The sequence below is a fragment of the Barbus barbus genome (assembly GCF_936440315.1).
Source record: "Barbus barbus genome assembly, chromosome: 41".
In the NCBI taxonomy this organism is placed as follows: domain Eukaryota; kingdom Metazoa; phylum Chordata; class Actinopteri; order Cypriniformes; family Cyprinidae; genus Barbus; species Barbus barbus.
The window spans coordinates 11,655,089-11,674,862 of NC_136719.1; the positions used below are offsets into that span (position 1 = coordinate 11,655,089).

General features: G+C 38.0%; 1 protein-coding gene across 1 annotated transcript in view; it reads right to left on the reverse strand.

Annotated features, from left to right (window-relative positions):
• The window catches only part of LOC306860611 (kelch domain-containing protein 8B-like), a gene marked incomplete at its 5' end in the record, with an annotated part of 108,563 nt that extends 96,103 nt beyond the window's left edge, over window positions 1-12,460 (reverse strand). Inside the window, one exon of the mRNA XM_079402392.1 lies at window positions 12,070-12,460. Within this exon, the coding sequence (XP_079258518.1) occupies window positions 12,070-12,460 (391 nt within the window). The remainder of the gene's footprint in view (window positions 1-12,069) is intronic.
• Window positions 12,461-19,774: the final 7,314 nt, after the last annotated feature.

Genomic DNA, 19,774 nt, shown 5'->3' on the forward strand with positions numbered 1-19,774 from the left:
AGCTAGCGTCTCTTCTATAGGGGACATCTTCTCATAGCCGCTTTCACGCATCCCCTCAATGTTAGCATAACTAGTATGTTGGAATCTATGAATGCGAGAGGAAAACGGCTTTTTCCATTGCTTCTCAACCTCTGTATGGAGATCAGGAAGAAATGGAAGGCTCAGTTGAGCTGGGGGGTTATGGCCAGAAAGATAACGCTCATCGAGACGACCCCGCGGCGCCACCATCTTGGCTCACTTCCACGGCAAGTCAAGCCTTGCCGTGGCGCGTTCCATAACCACTAACAACTCAACATATGCAGAGCAGGAGGATTGAGAGGGCTCAATCTCAACTTCTTCACCCTCAGACATCTCCAGCTCTTCCTGGGCAGAACCCAGCAGAGCACTAGCTGCTGGATCAGATGATGTCAGAGAGATCACATCATCATCATCCAGCAGCTCACATCATTCAGGTGTCAAATAACGAGGACACGGATCCACACACCTCTTAAACGCCTTGCTAGTGCTCGCCATGATAAGAGTAAAGAGTTAGTTTGTGTATAGGTTTATAGTGTTTTTTACTTCATTGTTGTATGTCTGTATTTATGTAGCACCGTGGTCCTGCGAGACACGACATTTCGTTCCACTGTATGTCCCCACATGTAGCGGAATGACAATAAAGCTAAACTTGAACTTGAAAAAAATCATTCTTACCAGTAAATTGCACGCTTCAAACAAAACAGTCACTGAAGACAAAGAAGAGGATGACGTGTTTCCCCTTTATACTGTGGTCGCACCGGTAGTGACGTCATAGGCTGTCGCCGGCCAACGTGTTGGGTTTTTGTATTATGCTTCAGACATGGGTCACGCTGACGGCATTCCACATAGCGACCCCTAGAGGACGGAGTTATAAGTTCCCTCGAAAGGGAACTAATGTTAGACCTACCTAAAAAAAGAACTGAAAATCACTGTTTATTTTATTTGTATCTTTACTCTATTGTATTTATTTATGCTGTTGCTTGTAGTTAGATTATTCTTATTTTCTTTATTTTTATTTGACAGTATAGTTTTTCCCTAAACATACCGAACCGCACCGAAACCGTGACTCTAAAACCGTGATACAAACCGAACCGTGAAAAAGTTGAACCGTTCCACCCCTAATGGCAACATAGTATCTATGGAGCTATGTACGTGCATGAGAACAGATTGTGAAAAGTAAAGTACGCTGGATTTTGTGAAAGTGAGCTCAACACTTTAGCTGTGGACTGTATCTATGCCTGCGGCAAAAGCATTGACTGTCAGAGAAGCACAATCCCCCCCAAAGCTCCCCTAGGGAAAGAAAATAATCTTTAAGTGGGGTGAAAAATGTTACAAGCCGCCAGCTCTGAGACAGTTACTTCATGTGGGAGAAACTCTTTAATCATTTTCCTTTCAGAGCGTTAAATTGTAGCAGAAGCTCAAGTATACTGAGGGATGATCATTCAAAAGCACAGAGCAACTACATTTGTACTTTGGCCCAAATTCATCTGTCGCTTAGTAAAAACTAGACAAAATAGGCAGATGTCAATATGGGCAGGCTGTGTAACACGTTCTCTACCTCAAAAACCACAGAAAAAAATATACAAGGTTAAAACCAAAAATTGACCCAGAATATAAATGCATAAAATATCACTGTGTGCTGAATTTTCAGCTGCCAAGAGCATGAAATCATCCAAATTTAAGAGGCACTCGGAAACGAAACGACTTCAAACAAGCCAGTTGAGATTTTTCATTTGTTTTCATGGCATTATTAATAAATTACCATAACTAACTAACTCTTAAATAATAAAATTGTACCCAAGTAATATACATGTTGACTGATGATCCGAAAAATCCGAAAAATGTAAAAAAAAACAAAAATCAAAGGTTAATTATTAAAACGAATAGTTGAACATAAGTTCAAAAATTAAATATACTGTTTAAATTGTTACTGCATTGAGTTATTTTGGAATAAATTTAAAATGAATACACTCATAATAAATAAAAATAAAAAAAACTTGAGATTCATACTTGGTTTTAATAAATAGAATATTGATTACATTGTTAATGTAAAAATATTAAATAGATTTTTTTCTTCTTTTTCTGATAGTGTAAGTAATGTTTATATAAATATATAAATGTCTGCTAAATGACAAAAGTAAAAAGTAAAGAGTGTAAAGACCATCAACTCTACCGTGCGACTCCACCGGGCAGCGACACCGGCAAGGGATAGAAGTATCGCTTTTTATTTTATTTTTTTTCATTTATATATTTAGTATTGAAATGTTGTTATATGCATGTGTCAATTTTATTTAATTTCTTTATTTTCTTAAATATGTGGGTAGATAGTATTTATAGAGTTATAGAGTAACTTTTAGTTTTAGTTACTTTTTCTTATTTGTAAGTCGCTTTGGACAAAAGCGTCTGCTAAATGACAAAAGTAAGTAAGTAAAGTATATATATATATATATATATATATTGCCGCTCAGAAGTTTGGGATCGGTAAGATTTTAAATGTTTTTTAAAGAAGTTTATTCTGCTCATCAAGGCTTTATCTATTTGATCAAAAAAGTTATTTTGTGAAATTTTATTGCAATTTAAAATAACAGTTTTCTATTTTAATATACTGTATTTCTGTGATCAAAGCTGAATTTTCAGCATCATTACTCCAGTCTTCAGTGTCAAATGATCCTTCTAATAGCTACCTTACGGAGCCTTTCATACTTTCTTAGTCTTGCCTAGCCTGTTTACCCGTGTTTGGATTATTGCTTGTGTATCTGGATTATCTCTCTGCCTAGCCCCTTTGGATATTGTTCACCGATCGATGACCTACACATGCTTTTGGTATACTCTTGTCTTGCCCTAAACATGTTTGTCTACTGATGTTTGACCCTGCCTGTGTTTTACCACGTTTCTAATAAAGTCTGCAAATGGATCCTCATGCCTCACATCTCATCGATTCCGTTACAATTTTAATATACTGATTTATAATCAGTGTTGGAAACATTTATGCAGCTTCATATTTTTTGGGACCTGTGATATTTATTTAGGATTCTCTGATTAATAAAAAGTTCAAAAGAACAGCATCTGTTTAAAAAATAAATTTTGTTACAATACACATTGCTATATACATGCCTTTTTATGTTGCTGAGCACAACCGTGTACTCTTTTCTTTCTCAGAAGGTACCAAACTGTTGATTTGGCCACTGAATGTTCCTGCTATCTCTCTGGTGGATTTGTTCTGTTTTTGAATCCTAACAATTGTCTGTTTCACTTGCATGGAGAGTTCCTTTAACCGCATAATGTGGGTTCAGATCAACAGCTTCCAAATGCAAATGGCACACTAAGAATCAACTCCAGACCTTTTACCTGCTTGCTTGATGTAGAAATAACAAAGGAATAGTCCACATCTGTCCATGACACAGCTTTTGAGTCAATTGTCCAATTACTTATGAGCCCTTGGAAAAGTGAAGTGAAGTGAAGTGAAGTGACATTCAGCCAAGTATGGTGACCCATACTCGGAATTCGTGCTCTGCATTTAACCCATCCAACGTGCACACACACACTGTGAACACACACACACCGTGAACACACACCCGGAGCAGTGGGCAGCCATTTATGCTGCGGCGCCCGGGGAGCAGTTGGGGGTTCGGTGCCTTGCTCAAGGGCACCTCAGTCGTGGTATTGAGGGTGGAGAGAGCGCTGGACATTCACTCCCCCCACCTAAAATTCCTGCCAGCCGGAGACTCGAACCTGCAACCTTTGGATTACGAGTCCGACTCTCTAACCATTAGGCCACGACTTCCCCAAAAGAGGGGAGGTACATATTAAAGAGCTGTAATTCCTTAATCTTTCCTCCAATTTTGATGTGAATACCCTCGAATTAAAGATCAGCATGTGCACTTTATGTCCATATTCATTATATAACAGTAACTTGAATATGTTTTGGTCAACAGCTAAAATAATAAAAAATTGTGCCTGTGTCCAAATATATATGGACCTAACTATATATATGTACAGTCATGGCCAAAAATATTGGCACCCTTGGTAAATATGACCAAAGAAGGCTGTGAAAATTAATCTGCATTGTTAATCCTTTTGATCTTTTATTTAAAAAATTCACAAAAATCTGACCTTTCATTGTATAATAAGAATTTAAAATGGGGGGAAATATCATTATGAAATAAAAGTTTTTCTCAAATACACGGACACAATTATTGGCACCCCTAGAAATTCTTATGAGTAAAATATCTCTGAAGTATATTCCCATTCATATTCACAATTTTGAGCACTCCAGGGTGATTATGAACATGAATTATCCAGCCATGGCTTCCTGTTTCACAGAAGTATATATAGGAGGGAAAACAAAGCCCAAATTCCCTTAATAATCCATCACAATGAGAAAAACCAAAGAATATATTTCTGATGTGCAGCAAAAGATAATTGAGCTTCACAAATTAGTGAAGTGTCTTTAAGAAAAGAGCTAGAGCAGTGAAAATTCCCATTTCCACCATCAGGGCAATAATTAAGAATTTCCAATCAACAGAAAATGTAACGAAACTGCCTGGAAAAGGATGTGTGAGTCTATATCGCCCTAATGCACGGTGAGAAGGAGTGTTTGAATGGCTAAAGACTCTCCAAGGATCACAACTGGAGAATTGAATAAAATGGTTGAGTCTCGGGGTCAAAAACCTTAAAAAAAAAAAAAAGTCAAACAGCACCTTCATCACCACATGTTGTTTGGGAGGGTCTCAAGAAAAATTCTCCTAGCTCATCCAACATCTCCAACATATTCAGTTATCAGACACGACCTGAACTTCAAATGGGACTGGCTTCTATGGTCAGATGAAACTAAAAAATTAGCTTTTTAGCAGCAAACACTCAAGATGGGTTTGGTGAACACAGGGATAAAAAAGTACCCCATGTGTCCAATGAAATATACTGCTGTATTTTTGATGTTGTGGGCCTATATTTCTGCTGGAGGTCCTGGACATCTTGTTTAGACACATGGCATCATGGATTCTATCAAATACCAACAGATAAAAAAATCAAGTGACTGACTCTGTTAGAAATCTTATAGTGGGCCATGTTTGGATCTTCCAACCGGGCAATAATCCAAACACAAACCTCAAAAACAAAACAAAAATGGGTCACTGAGCACAAAACCAAACTTCTGCTGGCCATTCCAGTCCTCTGACCTGACCCTGTAGAACATGAGTGAGGTGAACTGAAGAGAAGAAGCTCCAACCAAGGAGCTGAGAATCTGAAGGATCTGGAGTGATTCTAGATGAAGGAATGGTCTCTGATCTCTTGTCAGGTGTTCTCTAACCTCATCAGGCATTATAGGAGAAAATTTAGAGCTATTAAACTGGCAAATGGAGGTTTCAAAAAGTATTGAATAAAAGGGTGCCGTTAATTGTGGCCAATGTGTATTAAAGAAAAACATTTATTTCATAATGATATTTCCCCCCATTTTAAATTCTTATTATACAATGAAAGGTTAGATTTTTGTGATTTTTTTAAATAAAAGATCAAAAGGATTAACGATGCAGATTAATTTTCACAGCCTTCTTTGATCATATTTACCAAGGGTGCCGATATTTTTGGCCATGACTGTATATATGTGTGTGTGTATCCATGCATACACATATTTTTTATGTATTTATGTCTTTAACACTATACAAACTACTTTGGTACAGAATGTACTGTAGTCGGAGATTTGTGTGATTGTATCGATACAGAAATAAATCTTTTTAAAATAATATTTTTAGGTCTTGAGGGCAATGTGACTTCAAAGAACAGTGAATGAAACGCATCACCAGAAAATCACACACATACTCAGATACAATCAACATCAGACATGCGTTCACACACACGCACACACACGCACGCACGCACACACACACACACACACAGGTTGACTGGTTTCAGAAAAGACTAATGAGCTCTACAGTGATTGAGGATGCATTTAGATCAGCTCAATTAGAAGAGCATCAAAAATGCACCTCAACACAGGTGTCAGAAAGAAAGAGAGATGGGACAGAGAGACACGATGGAAATTAGCAGTTGTATGTATTCTTCCCTATTCTTCACGCTTCCTCAGAAGAAAGTGGCCCGCACACCACACAGCGATCAAACGTGTGCCGCACACAGAGGTCGCAAAGCAACATCAAACAGCCCTAGCACAATAGCAGAGAGGAAGGGACTAATGCTTTCAGCGTCTTTTTTTCAGATTGCGTGTATGTGTGCACATAACGAAGGCTTGCTGTTGGGATTTCCGTGTACGTGCGAAAGCTACAAGGTGTTCTTTGAGCACCATCTGTGTCGCAAAATACCGCATCCAATAATGAAAGAATTAGTAGGTGAAACTTTCATTTTTCGAAAATTTGAGAGTTTAAAGTGTGTTTGTTTGCACAGCTGTCTCATTCCTACATGAAGCAGATATGGATGTGTTATAGTGATCTGCATCTCCGCTCACTCCCCAGACAAATTTATATAATGAGATCACACAAACACGACATCATCTTCACGGCTGTGGCGATAACCGAATGACAAACACATGCTAGTCTAGTAACATTCTATCAGCAGCTTGCACACCTACACACAACATGGGCTGCATTAAGACATGTGCTAACAAGGCCAAATCAGATGCACTGCACATCTAGACTTCACATAATACCATTCCAAAATGACATTAATTGCGCTGGAAGTTGGAACAAAATCAATACAGCTGGCTTATGAAAAACAGAACTTTGTTCATTTTTAAAATTTTAACTATCCAAAACTCAAAAGCTTCACTTTTTGGACACATCAACTGTTGTCTCTAAACTAAAATGCAACTAACCATAAGTCAAAGATAGTGCCATTCAAACTATTTGTGGTCTAAATTCATCTGTCACTTGGTATAAGCTGGACAAAACAGATAGATGTCAACATGGACAGATAGTGTAACTTGTCCTTCTCCTCAAAAACCACAGAAAAATATGCAGGCAGTTAAAAAAGCAATTGTTAAAGCAAGCCTGTTGATTTTTTCATAAAGTTTTGATGACAAAATAAATACATTAACATTTTGTTTATTATTATAATATATTAAATATATTAAACAAAATTGGGAGAAATGTTTAGTTTTGGGAACTAATTAAATGTAGCAAAACTTCTAAATGAACATAACCTTGAAATTCAATTTTAAGGTTCATTTTAACTGAAATTCAAAAAATTTATTAAATGATTCAAATCTATTGAATCTATATTTAAAAAGATTTTGCAGACCTAAAAGGTAATGGATGTGTTATGTAGACAATGTTTGCATCTGACATATTTAATTGTAAGACGAAAATGGCTAATTTAGAAATTTGAGCTATTTCCATCGGAAATCATCATCAGAGAATGTACTATAGTGTCTCATGAATAATCATGAGACTGCAGAGCTTTATCCTATGAGAAGGTGTGGCCTCATAATTATTCATAACACCATGTGACATTTTCTCAAGCCCTGCACTTCAAACTCTCAGGCACTTCAGCGAGTTGATGCCATCCTGAAACACGTTTCGTGTGTCTTGTCTGCATGGTTTCCACTGCATATACTTTCAATCAATGACAGATGTTTATGTGCAGCAAGAATTTATTACATAAGATTTTCTAGATTTATGGAGAGGTGGACCAGGGCTCATTTGAGATGTTTCCACTGACACAAACAGCATCAATCCATCCATCCATCCATAATCTGAGTGTGTTAACCAACTATAATTAACTAATTATATACATCAATTATTTATATGTTAAAAGTCATTAAAAATGCAAATGCTAATTTAAGTATATTTTCAAAGCATAATACCAATGCAAACAGCTCAGCATTTATGTGTTTAAAGTATAGGCATAAATCTTATTTATTCATAATTCATTCGTAATTTGTTGAAATTATTAATAGGTTGATGCTTGACAAGCTACCGCTTCCCCAACAGCAAATTTTCTGCAGTTTCTTGTTCACATGCTTTTGTTTACCATCGACACAATCTTACAGCACAACAATATGTTTTTAGCACTTATTTTTAGCATTTCTTTTTTTTTCAATAATGAGGAACACTGTAAGAGCTGACCTCAATTCTTACTTGTACAGTTATCTTTTAAACTGCATTTCTGCATAATTTACCAAGGGAAAGCTCACTTAGCCTGAATCACATACTTTCAGGAAAAATGGACCAAATGGGTCCACCAGGATTACAGCAGAGACATTCACAGACATACTTTAAAATCATCTCCAGGAGCTTCTGTACAACCTAAAAGCTTATTTTAAGAAACTTCTTCAAACTATCTTTAAACAAATGACTTCTCTTAAAAGAAAGTGAGAGTGAAATCTAGAGATATCCGTAGATCCAGTGTGTCTAGAGGACAAGTGGAAAAAAGGTTTGGATCGCCAGATGGACTATCAGAGCAAGCGGTTTGGAAGAGTCTCTTACTGTGGTGTATCTGATGAACACAGAGGGCATTATGGGTATTAAGGGGGCAGAAGGGCAATAAGCACTTCTCTCTGCCTCTCTTGTGAAGAGAGAAAAAGGCGAGTAGCAGAGCAGCAAGTGAATCGTGGATTGGCATTGCAACTCAGCCTGTTCCGTTCTAAAAATGTCTCTGGGTCAAACACACACACACACACAGATTTACACACCTGTTGCCTGGCAACAAGAATGCTCTCTTGATCAAATGATGGTAGGAAAGTGAGAGGGATGGTAGAGAGGGAGATACAGATAGCAGCAGTCAGAGAGAGAGACAGAGAGAGAGTCCACTGTCACAGGGTTGCTAACTTAAGCAGAAGAAAACAACGGACAGTTTCTTTTCAGGATAGCTTAAGAAGACCTTTATTTATATACCATATATGCTTTTTGAGATGTATGTGAACTGTTGTATGTGGAAGATGTATGTGGAGGGTAGCAACTGACCACACTAAAAACAAAAATAAAATCTTATATATATATACTTATTGACATGAGTTTTTATATCTAACCCTAGATAAAAAACTATAAGAAAGAATCAGAATTTAATCTTATTTAATTTTTAATCTCAGGCATTTTTCAATATCAGCTAAAATAATTATAATTCTTTTCTGTAAAGATCAGAGATCGGTGCATTCATGATTTTCAGCTAAACACTAAAATGTGAGACAAACTGCATCCCGCATTGGATTTAACACGAGTCTGTATCATATGATATGTTTGGCAACCCTAGCTGACAGTCGTGTTTCCTTCAGAGTGCTGGAGAGACACTCTGTTCCCGCAGAGTTATAAGTCTGAAATCAAAAAGACCACGTCTGCCTAAATAGCCATCCACTGCAAGTGACAAACAGGTCAGCATGATTCTGACACGTCCTCACACCGCAGCACACACTCAAACTTCATACCAGAAACAGCACACATCAGAACATTCATGTTGAACAGCAAAAATACGAGGACTTCTGTGGTTTTGACCAGCCACAGCTGCACTTCTCAAGCTTGAGTCTCTATTATTGTCTATCACAAACAGCATCAGCTTAAAAGAAATCCTTCTTCTTTCTTATGATTGAAATCAAATTCAGTTTGGGATGTCTTATTTACAAAATCCAGATGGTTTGGCTCAGACCCTGATTGATATTCGGATACAGAACGTGTCCGATAAGCCAAAGGGGTGCAGAGGAAAATGGGATTTCAAAGCCATACAAATACAGATTGGACCCTCAAAGCAATTTGCCCCTAAGATGACGTGAAGGATATCAAAGAGAACAAGCACCACTGACAAAAAGAGAGAGAGAGAGGTGAAAACAGAGGTCTTTGATACTAAAGCCTGGAAACAGAATTATGGCTTCATACAGCCTGTTTTAGGATCTTAATGTTTTTTGTGACACAAAAGGACCTGATAAATTACGATGATACACTAATAGTAGAAGGTGATGTGATATAGACTGTCAGTCGAAAATGAAAGAAACGTTGTGTCAGGAACAATCTGGTAAGTTAGATAGACCTCACAGCAGCTTGTGTCAGGAAATAAACCCCTTCAAAAAAAAATGTGTCGAAGTCCTGATCACCCTGTTGCAATAATGACAAATTATTAATTATGACATTAAATGGCTGCTTGTCAAGTAAATAAAATAATGTACTAAAAATATCAGAAATTATTTTATAATGTGAAAGAAAACAGACAAGAAACTACAGCGTAGTGTATGAGGTCATACACTCATTATACAAAAATATTTGACCAGCAAGAAACAACTATTCCAGAAAGCTGTATAATAATCTCTTTCAAGTTTAATTTATCAGGCCACATGTTGGTGGCATATGGCAATTAGCATGTGCTTGTTTTAATAAGGCAAGGCATGGATCATGCTGGTATTTTTATTCTTGTATGATTTGTGCACCCTGAAAGGGAACACAAGAGACTCTAACTTTATGGAGACTGTACAACAGATGCATAATTATTAACACACTAATGCACATGGATAAACACACGGTACACAATCCTGCTGCTCCTTCCCCAGTGTGCTCATGTTCTTTCACATATAAAAGTGGCAACAAATTCATATCAATTGGACCTGACAGCAAACCTACCACATTAAATGGTGTTACTCAAATATCAAGGGTGCAAAATGCTTGTGCAAAAGTAAACCCTATAGTGTTTTAGTGCAAGAAACCTTGACTAGCCTTATAAGTAGACATAGAAAAAATATATTTATGATATGGGCTCTTTAAGATGTCTCCCTCACATCCTCAATATTATTATTTTATGACAAACGCCTAGACCACAGCTCACATGCTAATTTCAAACGATCTGCTGCTGTAGGTAAATGAGCAGTTCATTTATAATTCTGCGGACGTGACCAAAGTATTCATTAAAGAACCACAGGCTTATGAGCTCTCTCCGGCACATGAACACAGGTCTTGTTTTAGCCAGCCTGCTCATAGCTTTAAAACGGATCCACAGAACTGATCAATCCGGGCCTGTATGCGGCTCAGCTGGTGGAATGCGGCTTAGCGGCTTCCTCCGGGTCTCAAACTGGATAAACTGTCACCTGAACACACACCTACACAAGCTAAAGAGAAGGGAGAGACTTTTCTCTGCAGTGTAATGCTTTGTGTCACAGTATGGCATGACTGATGCCTTGATTTGGAGCTGGTATATCCGGAGCACTCTAGAGGCGCCGGCTATGAGAGACATTCATTACAACCACAGTGATTTTAGAAAAGATAACTGCAGCCAAGATTATACGGCTAATCGTGCTCTGACGGGAGGCAGCAGAAAGACGAGAGAGGAACCAAACTTTGTTTTCACCAATTACAGTCATTTATCAATTTACTCGGTGAACGATATTTCATGCTAATATTTTTCACTTTTTATTTATAAAAAAAAATTCAAGCATCTAAAGATTTTTGTTTGTCTGTCAAATTAGCGAGTGGTGTAACTAACATTCAGGAATAATGAAACAGGAAATTACATCACAGAGAGGTCCCTGAAGACCCTAATGACTGTGTCAAGGTCAATTAGATATTATTTTAAAAGCATTAAAATAACAGATATTTTGACTTTTGAGGCAGGCCCCAAAAAGTAATGATACTTTTGAATGAACAATTCCTGATAATTGTAAAAATGTGATTTTCTTGAAATATATATATATATGGGGAAAAAAATTTAAAATACTCATTAGCATGTGTATGATCACATGCAATCAAGGTATGGTGTAGAAATTATGAACACTTTTCTTTTTTCATGGACACTCTTATTTTTCATTAACCCCAGAAGCAAAACTGCAAAAAAATATTAAGACTTATTTTCAGAGAACATGCAATTAATTAAGTTTATTTTTCTTACCCCATTGTCAAATTAGGCAAAAACAAACAATATTTGGTGAGGTTCATGCCTAATTTGACAACAGGGTAAGAAAAATAAGCATAATTAAGGGCATATTCTCTGAAAACATGTCTTTAAATAACTTACACAATTTTGCTTACTTACTTTGATTTTAATTGGAAAAACTTTTTTGCAGTGTAACAAAGAAAAAAAAAAACTTGACCAGTGCAATCTTTTCAGCAAAGAAGGAAACACTGTTCTTACCTTTCTCCAGCATGGTGATCCCCATGGAGGCTTGCCCCAGTCCCGTCTTCCTCTCCCACTTGCCCTCATCAGGGTGATACACTTCCACCGAGGCCAGTGGGCTCTGCTGCGCATCCATGCCTCCCATGACCATTAGCTGGTCTCCAATGGCCACGGCAGACGCCCCGGCCCGAGCAGTGGGGAGAGGGGGCAGCTCGCACCAGCGCTGGCTCTCCAGATCCAGCACCTCGGCTGAGTCCAGAGGGAGGCCGTTCTCGCTGCAGCCCCCCAGCACATAGAGACGTCCAGGCCAGAGCACAGGCGTGCAGTACACCCGTTCCGTGGCCATGGAGGGGAACACCTCCCAGTACAGAGACTTCACAGGGCTCAAAGCCATCTCAGGGATGGGCATGGCTCCAGAATGGCATGCCGGCAACTGAGCATGACACAGGCACGGAGGGGAGGGCCAAGGAACGCAAAACTCAAGGCAAATGCATCAACAATCCACCAGGCAAGAGAGCAGGAGAGGCTACAACTGTCAGTCTGCCAGAGACCTCTCTTGCTGGTGGGGGGAGAAGAGCGTTTCCTTCAGTGCTGTCTGTGAAAAACTAGCCCTCACTCCCTCTTGATGATTTATTCATTTTTGTTGCTGCTCTTAAAAGGTGCATCAGGCCCTTTTAAGTCTTTCCTGTCGTTTTCCACGAGCCGGGCAGTTGTAAAAATATATGGCAGGAATGTGTAACCCCGACACGAAATAAACAAATTTATCTACGTAGAACGCCGCTCTGTAGTCCTGCCAAATGTGTCGGTGCGACCCTCATGGCTGCCGCTGCAAGGAACAGGAATAGAGAGACAGTAACAGAGCAAGCGCACTATAAAAGACAATATAATTCCGCTAATCAAAGAGAAAATTCCCAGCTTGCCGAAGGCTGATGTGTGGATGGAGGCAAGCTGCTGGTGGAGCTTGTAGTGCTCATCTAATCCGCTCTTACACTTATTCAAATAAACCGTATAATTCAATGGCCAGAGCACTGACATTTACCATTCACTATTTACTGCCAGGGGCTCAAGGGTAGACGTACGTGTGTGTGTGTGTGTGTGTGTGAAGGTGTTTGGTCACAGAGCAGCAGTCTGGCCCTCTCCAAAGGTCACTGCGTCTGTAGGGACCAGCGGCCCTGGATAGTCACTGAACCAGGCTAATTTGAACCTGTGCATCATTAATTAAAGGCTTCATTATGGCGGGATGTGTGAATGGGACATCAGTGGAGGAGAGAATGAGAATCACTAGAAAGGTTACAGATGTTACTCTCAAAAACTTACTAGGTGCACGTGTGAAAGAGCGAGATCCCTTGGGCTTCTTTTAGGAAATCGCATAGGTAAAGAGAACCTAAAACATGTGGAAAGCAGATCAGATGTTTCTGTGTATCCCTCTTAAAAATGGCAGCGTATCTCCAGATGTAGAGATGTTTCCTCTGTGGTCTAAATTGGTTCGGCTGTGTAATTAAGATGCTGTGGATGTTGAGCCCAAGCCACATGCTACGGCACACAGTGTGGCAGGGCTAACGGCATCAGACTGACTAAAAACATCAGTTTCATCTGGAGCCACAGTGCTGCCTCTGGCCGCTCTTACTGAGTACAATTAGTCCATATCATATGACACCATCAGGCTCTTCTTTGGGGTTGAAGATAAAGGGGCAGTTCTGTAAGTAAAATTAATCCTGTCGGTCAGCCTTTTGTACACTTTCCTTGGCTTTTCGTCCACGTAGAGAGAAAAGACAGACGCCTAGGTCTCATTTCCTACAGATGATGTCAGGAACATTGGAAAATCCCAGCTGTTTAAGCTCTAGTTTCCTTGCTGTAGACTTTAATCCACATTGAAGAAAGAGTCTCCCGGGATTTGTGGGAGATGACGTCGTCATGGGTTATGTGCTGTCCAGTAGATCCATGGGATAAACATCAGCTCCTGTCTGCATTGCCTAGAAAACATAGAGGAAGTTTCAATAAACAAAACTAAGTACTGAAAGAATGGAGGGAGAAAAAAGAGGGAAGAAAGAGGCAGAGAGCCAAGAAGAGAAGCAGATGTTTATGTTGCGTTTTTGGAAGGACTCCTATCTATAATTAGGCAGAGACATCATGTCTTGCATAAAGAGTCATATCGAAGGCATCTGCATATAAAAATGCAGATGGCAACAAAACTAGAAGTATATAAGGCTGTTTATAGTTAACACCACTAAAAAAACTTTCATAATAAAAATACAGACATAAAAATATGGCATGGCTAAGCATATTTTTCCTCCCCAGTGAATGAATTCACTTGTGCAATTATGTTTTTAAAAAACCTTTTTGGACCCGGTGGTAATGGTCCTAACCTATGAAACTGATTTTCTATGAAGTGTGTGCTCACAGGGAGAAATTTCTGCATTCATTTCACCACACGAACTTAAGGTGAGCTGTATTTAGACCCAGAGCCCTAAAAAGGCATGATTTGACAGAAACTTGTGTTTTTAAGGGTTCTGTGTTCTACCGAAGCAGGAAAAGCTGTTTTTCGACTTATTTTTTCCGACAGGTAGCAACCATGAGAGACCCCGAGACAGGTGCAGTCTTCATTTTGGAACATGTCTCAATTTCAGACAGTTAGAGGCCCTTGAATCCTCAGAGCACACAGAAAGACCACATGACAGCTGTTAAAAGTTTAACAGCCCCCCCCCCCCCAAAAAAAAAAAACAAAACAAAAACAACAACACATTTAATAAAATCAAAGCGAGAGATCAAAGCAGAAATCAAAAACAGAGATGCACAATTACACAGAAAAATAATTTCCTTAGTGGGTATTTTCATTGTTTTCCCATTAGAAATATCTAAACATGCTTGAAATATAATTTGTCAATGGAGTTAAGAATAAACTTAATTCAATGTTGATACATCAAGTCTTAATATCCTATGCAAACTATGGTTTATGTAAATAGTCTTGTTTTGAGGAGGTTTACGCAGTGTTATTAGAAAACAAGACAAAAATACTAATTAAGAACAGATGTTTGTAATAGGACTGTGCATTTATTTGACAAATGGCAGTCTTTTGGATGAGTCCAAATGATAAAAGACTGCAAAGGCAAGAGCATCAGCAAGGACAAAAACAGCATTGAGCTCATGTCTTCTGTTTCATATCCCTCCTGTACACTGCAAGTATAATGTCTGTGTCCTTGTTGAGCACTTGTGTGTGAACTGTAAAAGGCAAAAACAAAAAATAAACAAACAAAAAGATTATTTCCCTACTTAAACCTGTGAAGTCTGAAGGCCAAGAGCAGAGTCATGACAGACAGACAGAGAGACAACAGATGGCAGTGCTATTATGTGTTGGAGAAGAAGACCTGTAGGGAATCCTATGTAAATGTTTTCATTCATTATGATGCTTAATTAATAGGATGAATTGCAATTGCTACGCAGGGAAGGAGTCAAACTGTAAAATGTGACATTCTGATCCCTGATCAACACAGTACTGAATGAAAAAGATGGATTGGCCTTGGGCACAGCTGACAGGTTTCCAGAAACATACTGTTGGATGAATCAAGTATTCTGTACAAACAGTTCTTGGTTTCAGCAGAGCCTCTATGTCTGCTTGGTAAGACTTCTGGCTCTGTCTTCACTCTTGTCTGCGCTGGAAGAGACACAGAGGCATTATTCTCTCTTAAAGACGGGTTCAAGTCCGTGCCTGAGCTCCAGATAACATTTAGAAGGCAGATCAGCCTTAATCCCACAACTTCACGATTGATCCAGGCTCAAAGAGCACATTTTCTTTATCTGTTTCCATCATCCCTTCACAGTCTGAATTTTTCATGCCTGCTATCGCTTACTTTAATTCCAACCACACGTACATGCAATACGGGTCCTTTGTTTCCATTCTCCACCATCCTCACCTGTCTCACGTCAGTCTCTCCCTTCACACTCCCATTGACAGTCGTCGATCACAGGAGCCCCCGCATTTCTCAGGCGTTTAGCCTTCGGCACAAAAACATGATTACTTCTGCATGAGAGTTTCCCAGGGAGCCGGTGGGGCACTGGAGAACATGCAGCATGCGGGATGTGTTCAAAATAGCAAAGTAACACAAAACACTGAGACACTTGCTCAAAGGCATGAAACATACTGACTGCATTAAAGGGGTAGTTGACTCAAAAATGAAAATTAAGGTACAGTACAAGCTTTTCAATTCTTTTTTTTTTTATTTTTTTGGTTTGGGTTTAAGCTGTGAAAGAGTATGAAGCAAAAATGAAGGAAACAGAAGCAGTCAGCAGGGGAGAACTAGGTAAACAGAGCATAAGGTAAAATAAACAAAAATTTAGATATAATGGCCTGGGGATGCAGACAAAGAAAGAATCATTGTAAGAAAGTATGAGTGAGTGAGTGTGTGTGTGTGTTAACACCATAGCAAATATGTTCCGGGATTCCCTTGGTGAATCAGCTAATCAAACGATTTACTGCCTCAACGCTCAATGTCTCTACTAGTCTACCACCAAAAGCAGGAGACAAGATCCCGTATATACACACTTGTTTTTCCATCGTTTTGGATTGACTTGTTTTTTATACAGAGCTAATGATATTTTCTGTCCCCTAAAACCTAAACACTGACACAATCCTTTTTGCATATTTATACTGTCATTAAGTTGTTTTCCTCACGGTAAAATAAAAAAATAACAGTAAAAACTGTAACAATGGTTATTCATGAGTTCTTTATTTAAAGTTATTTATCAAATAATTTGAACTTTATTTATGAAAAAAATCACATTCCAATCGTTACAGTGGAAATTAAAAACTACACTACCCATGAATCCAAAGGAAGAAAGTGCAGCCAATCAGAGAACCGCACCAAATAAACCAGGATAAAAGAGTTATTTAAAGGGATAATTCACCACAAATTAGATTTGATGTTTATCTGCTTAACCCAAGGGCATCCAAGATGTAGGTGACTTTGTTTCTTCAGTAAAACACAAACTAATATTTTTAACACAAACCGTTGCAGTCTGTCAGTCATATGATGTCAGTCATATGATGTCAGTCAATGGTACTCACGGCTTTGAGACAAAAAAAAAGGATGCCCTTGGGGTAAGCAGATAAACATAAAATTTCATTTTTGGGTGAACTATCCCTTTAATACTGAATGAAGGTGGCCCCATATGGGATTAATTTTGTGCCAATTAAAATTTATGTAATTTTTAAAGAAACGTATGAAAATATAAACTGAAACGGAATAAAATGTCTTTGAAACTGAAAAAATAAATAATTACATGCAAAATTTTTACTTCGTTTTTAATACACTGCATACTTACAAATACGCTTCCAGAGTTTTCAGTTACGCTTCTAAAGTCTCGTTCGCCATTCTGGCACAAATCTCTTGTGGGGGCGGGGCTAGCAGCGGTGTGTTCTCATTGGCTACTGAGTTTTTGATTGACAGCTTCTTGACCTGAAAGTGAAGGTGTCAGTGTTGCGCCCCCAGTGTGGATGTGAGCGCCTCTTAGCGGCTTCCTATTTCATTTTAATGATATAAAATAATATATAAATATTTTTATTATTATTATTTTTATCAGTATTGTTCTGCTGCTACACTTCATTGTTAAGATGATTTCTTAGGAATAGCACAGCGAATGATATCATCATCATTATCATCAATCATCGTCGTTATCAGGATACTCACGGTAAGTTGTCTTGATTTAGCCCAATCATTTCTGGACCTGGTTATCTACATACAGTTATAGCCTTCCATTAGATCATATTTGCTTCGATAAGTTCATATTTCCCCCCAGCACATAGCCTAATGTACAGTACTAAATGTACTGTATCTGACAATGACCGATGCTATTTTACAAGTGCACTGTCAATCACTGCGCTGTCAATTTAACTCTGGCAATGTAAAGCCTTTTTAACCATGCTTTTTCTGTGTCCAGATTTGACTAATAATAATGCAAAAATGGGGGGGGGGGCAAACAAACTTTGACAAAAAGTAGTCTTTAATAATGCCTAAATATGTATCCAAATGCAAAACCTAATACATACAAATAATTATGACTGAAATCTGTTTCCAGCAACTAGGGTATACACAGTCATGGATATATAGGGCTACACGGCCATCTAATGGTTACACAACGGTATTACAGATGATAAATAGTGCATAATTTTGATATATTTATTACTAAGTTAAAATTACTAATACATATAAAATTAAATAATTATATTGTGTATTTATTTGTTTGAAATATTTTAAGTTTGAAATGTGTCATGGGAGTTCAAAGCAGCTGGTATTGTTCGACTATAATACATCTTTCTCAGTTTCCAGGGAGCGTAGCAACTTTTCCATAAACAAACTTCTGATGCGGACTCAGAGGATGCAGTGGTAGTACCAGAGATCCATTGCCCTCATCAGACAAGAAAGACACATCACCTTTGAATGACTGGGATCTTGATCTTCAGACGCCTGATATTATGCAAATATTTTAATTTCTTTGGAGATTAAAACAAACACAGTTCACAAGTACACAAGAGGTTGCACTTTATTTTTATTAGTCTATGCTGATCTTGAATTAGTGTTCTTGTGTATATGGTATAGTGACAAAAAAGAATGTAAATTTATTTAAATTTTCATATTTCATTTACATTCATTCAACAGGTTTATAAAAGTCACACTTGAAAGAGTTGATGATTGTTAAAAATGTATTTCCAATTTTAAATGTTAGATGATAATGTTAGCTTAATAAAATAACTAAACAAAATTATCAGCATGATAATAAAAATTGGCAGCAAGAACATTCTTTTGTGTGGAATATGTAATGAAATGAGCTTGATTGCCTGGCTGGACGGAGACTTTCTTGACGTCTAATATATCACACATATATATGATAGTATCTTTCAAATGTAACAGCTCTACCTAATTAGACCCTACAATGCAAAAGAATCATGAGCAATAACATTATACAATATTTCCAGTATTATATACAGTACTTTAACAATTACACCTCCATGATCTTCTGTTTCTCTCGCGCTCCTAAAAGCTTATGTTGACAGAGGAGTAGCAACAGATAAATACAGATTGAATTCAAAAACAAAACTCCTAACATTATATCACTAAAATGAAATAGGAAGCCGCTAAGAGACGCTCACATCCACACTGGGGGCGCAACACTGATGCCTTCACTTCCAGGTCAAGAAGCTGTCAATCAAAAACTCAATAGCCAATGAGAACACACCGCTGCTAGCCCCGACCCCACAAGAGATTTGTGCCAGAATGGCGAACGAAAACTTCAGAATCATAAACGAAAACTTTAGAAGCATAACTGAAAACTCTGGAAGCGTATTTGTAAGTACAGACCAACGAAAGAAAGAGGAAAAAACAGTCGCAAAACATGCAGTGTATTAAAAACGAAGTAAATTTTTTTGCATGCAATTATTTATTTTTTCAGTTTCAATGGCATTTTATTCCGTTTCAGTTTATATTTTAATACGTTTCTTGAAAAATTACATTCATTTTAATCGGCACAAAGTCAATCCCATAGCCCCACATTCAACTATTTAAAAAAAAAACAATATTAGTGATCAACCATTGTATCAGCCAATCTGTTGTTAATATTTGGCATTTTTAATCATCAGCATTGGCCGATTATTATTGATTATATAGCTTGGACACACAGGTGCTTCTGGTCTCTATCAGTTTAATGCCGTTGTTTTAACAGTTTTCTCTAA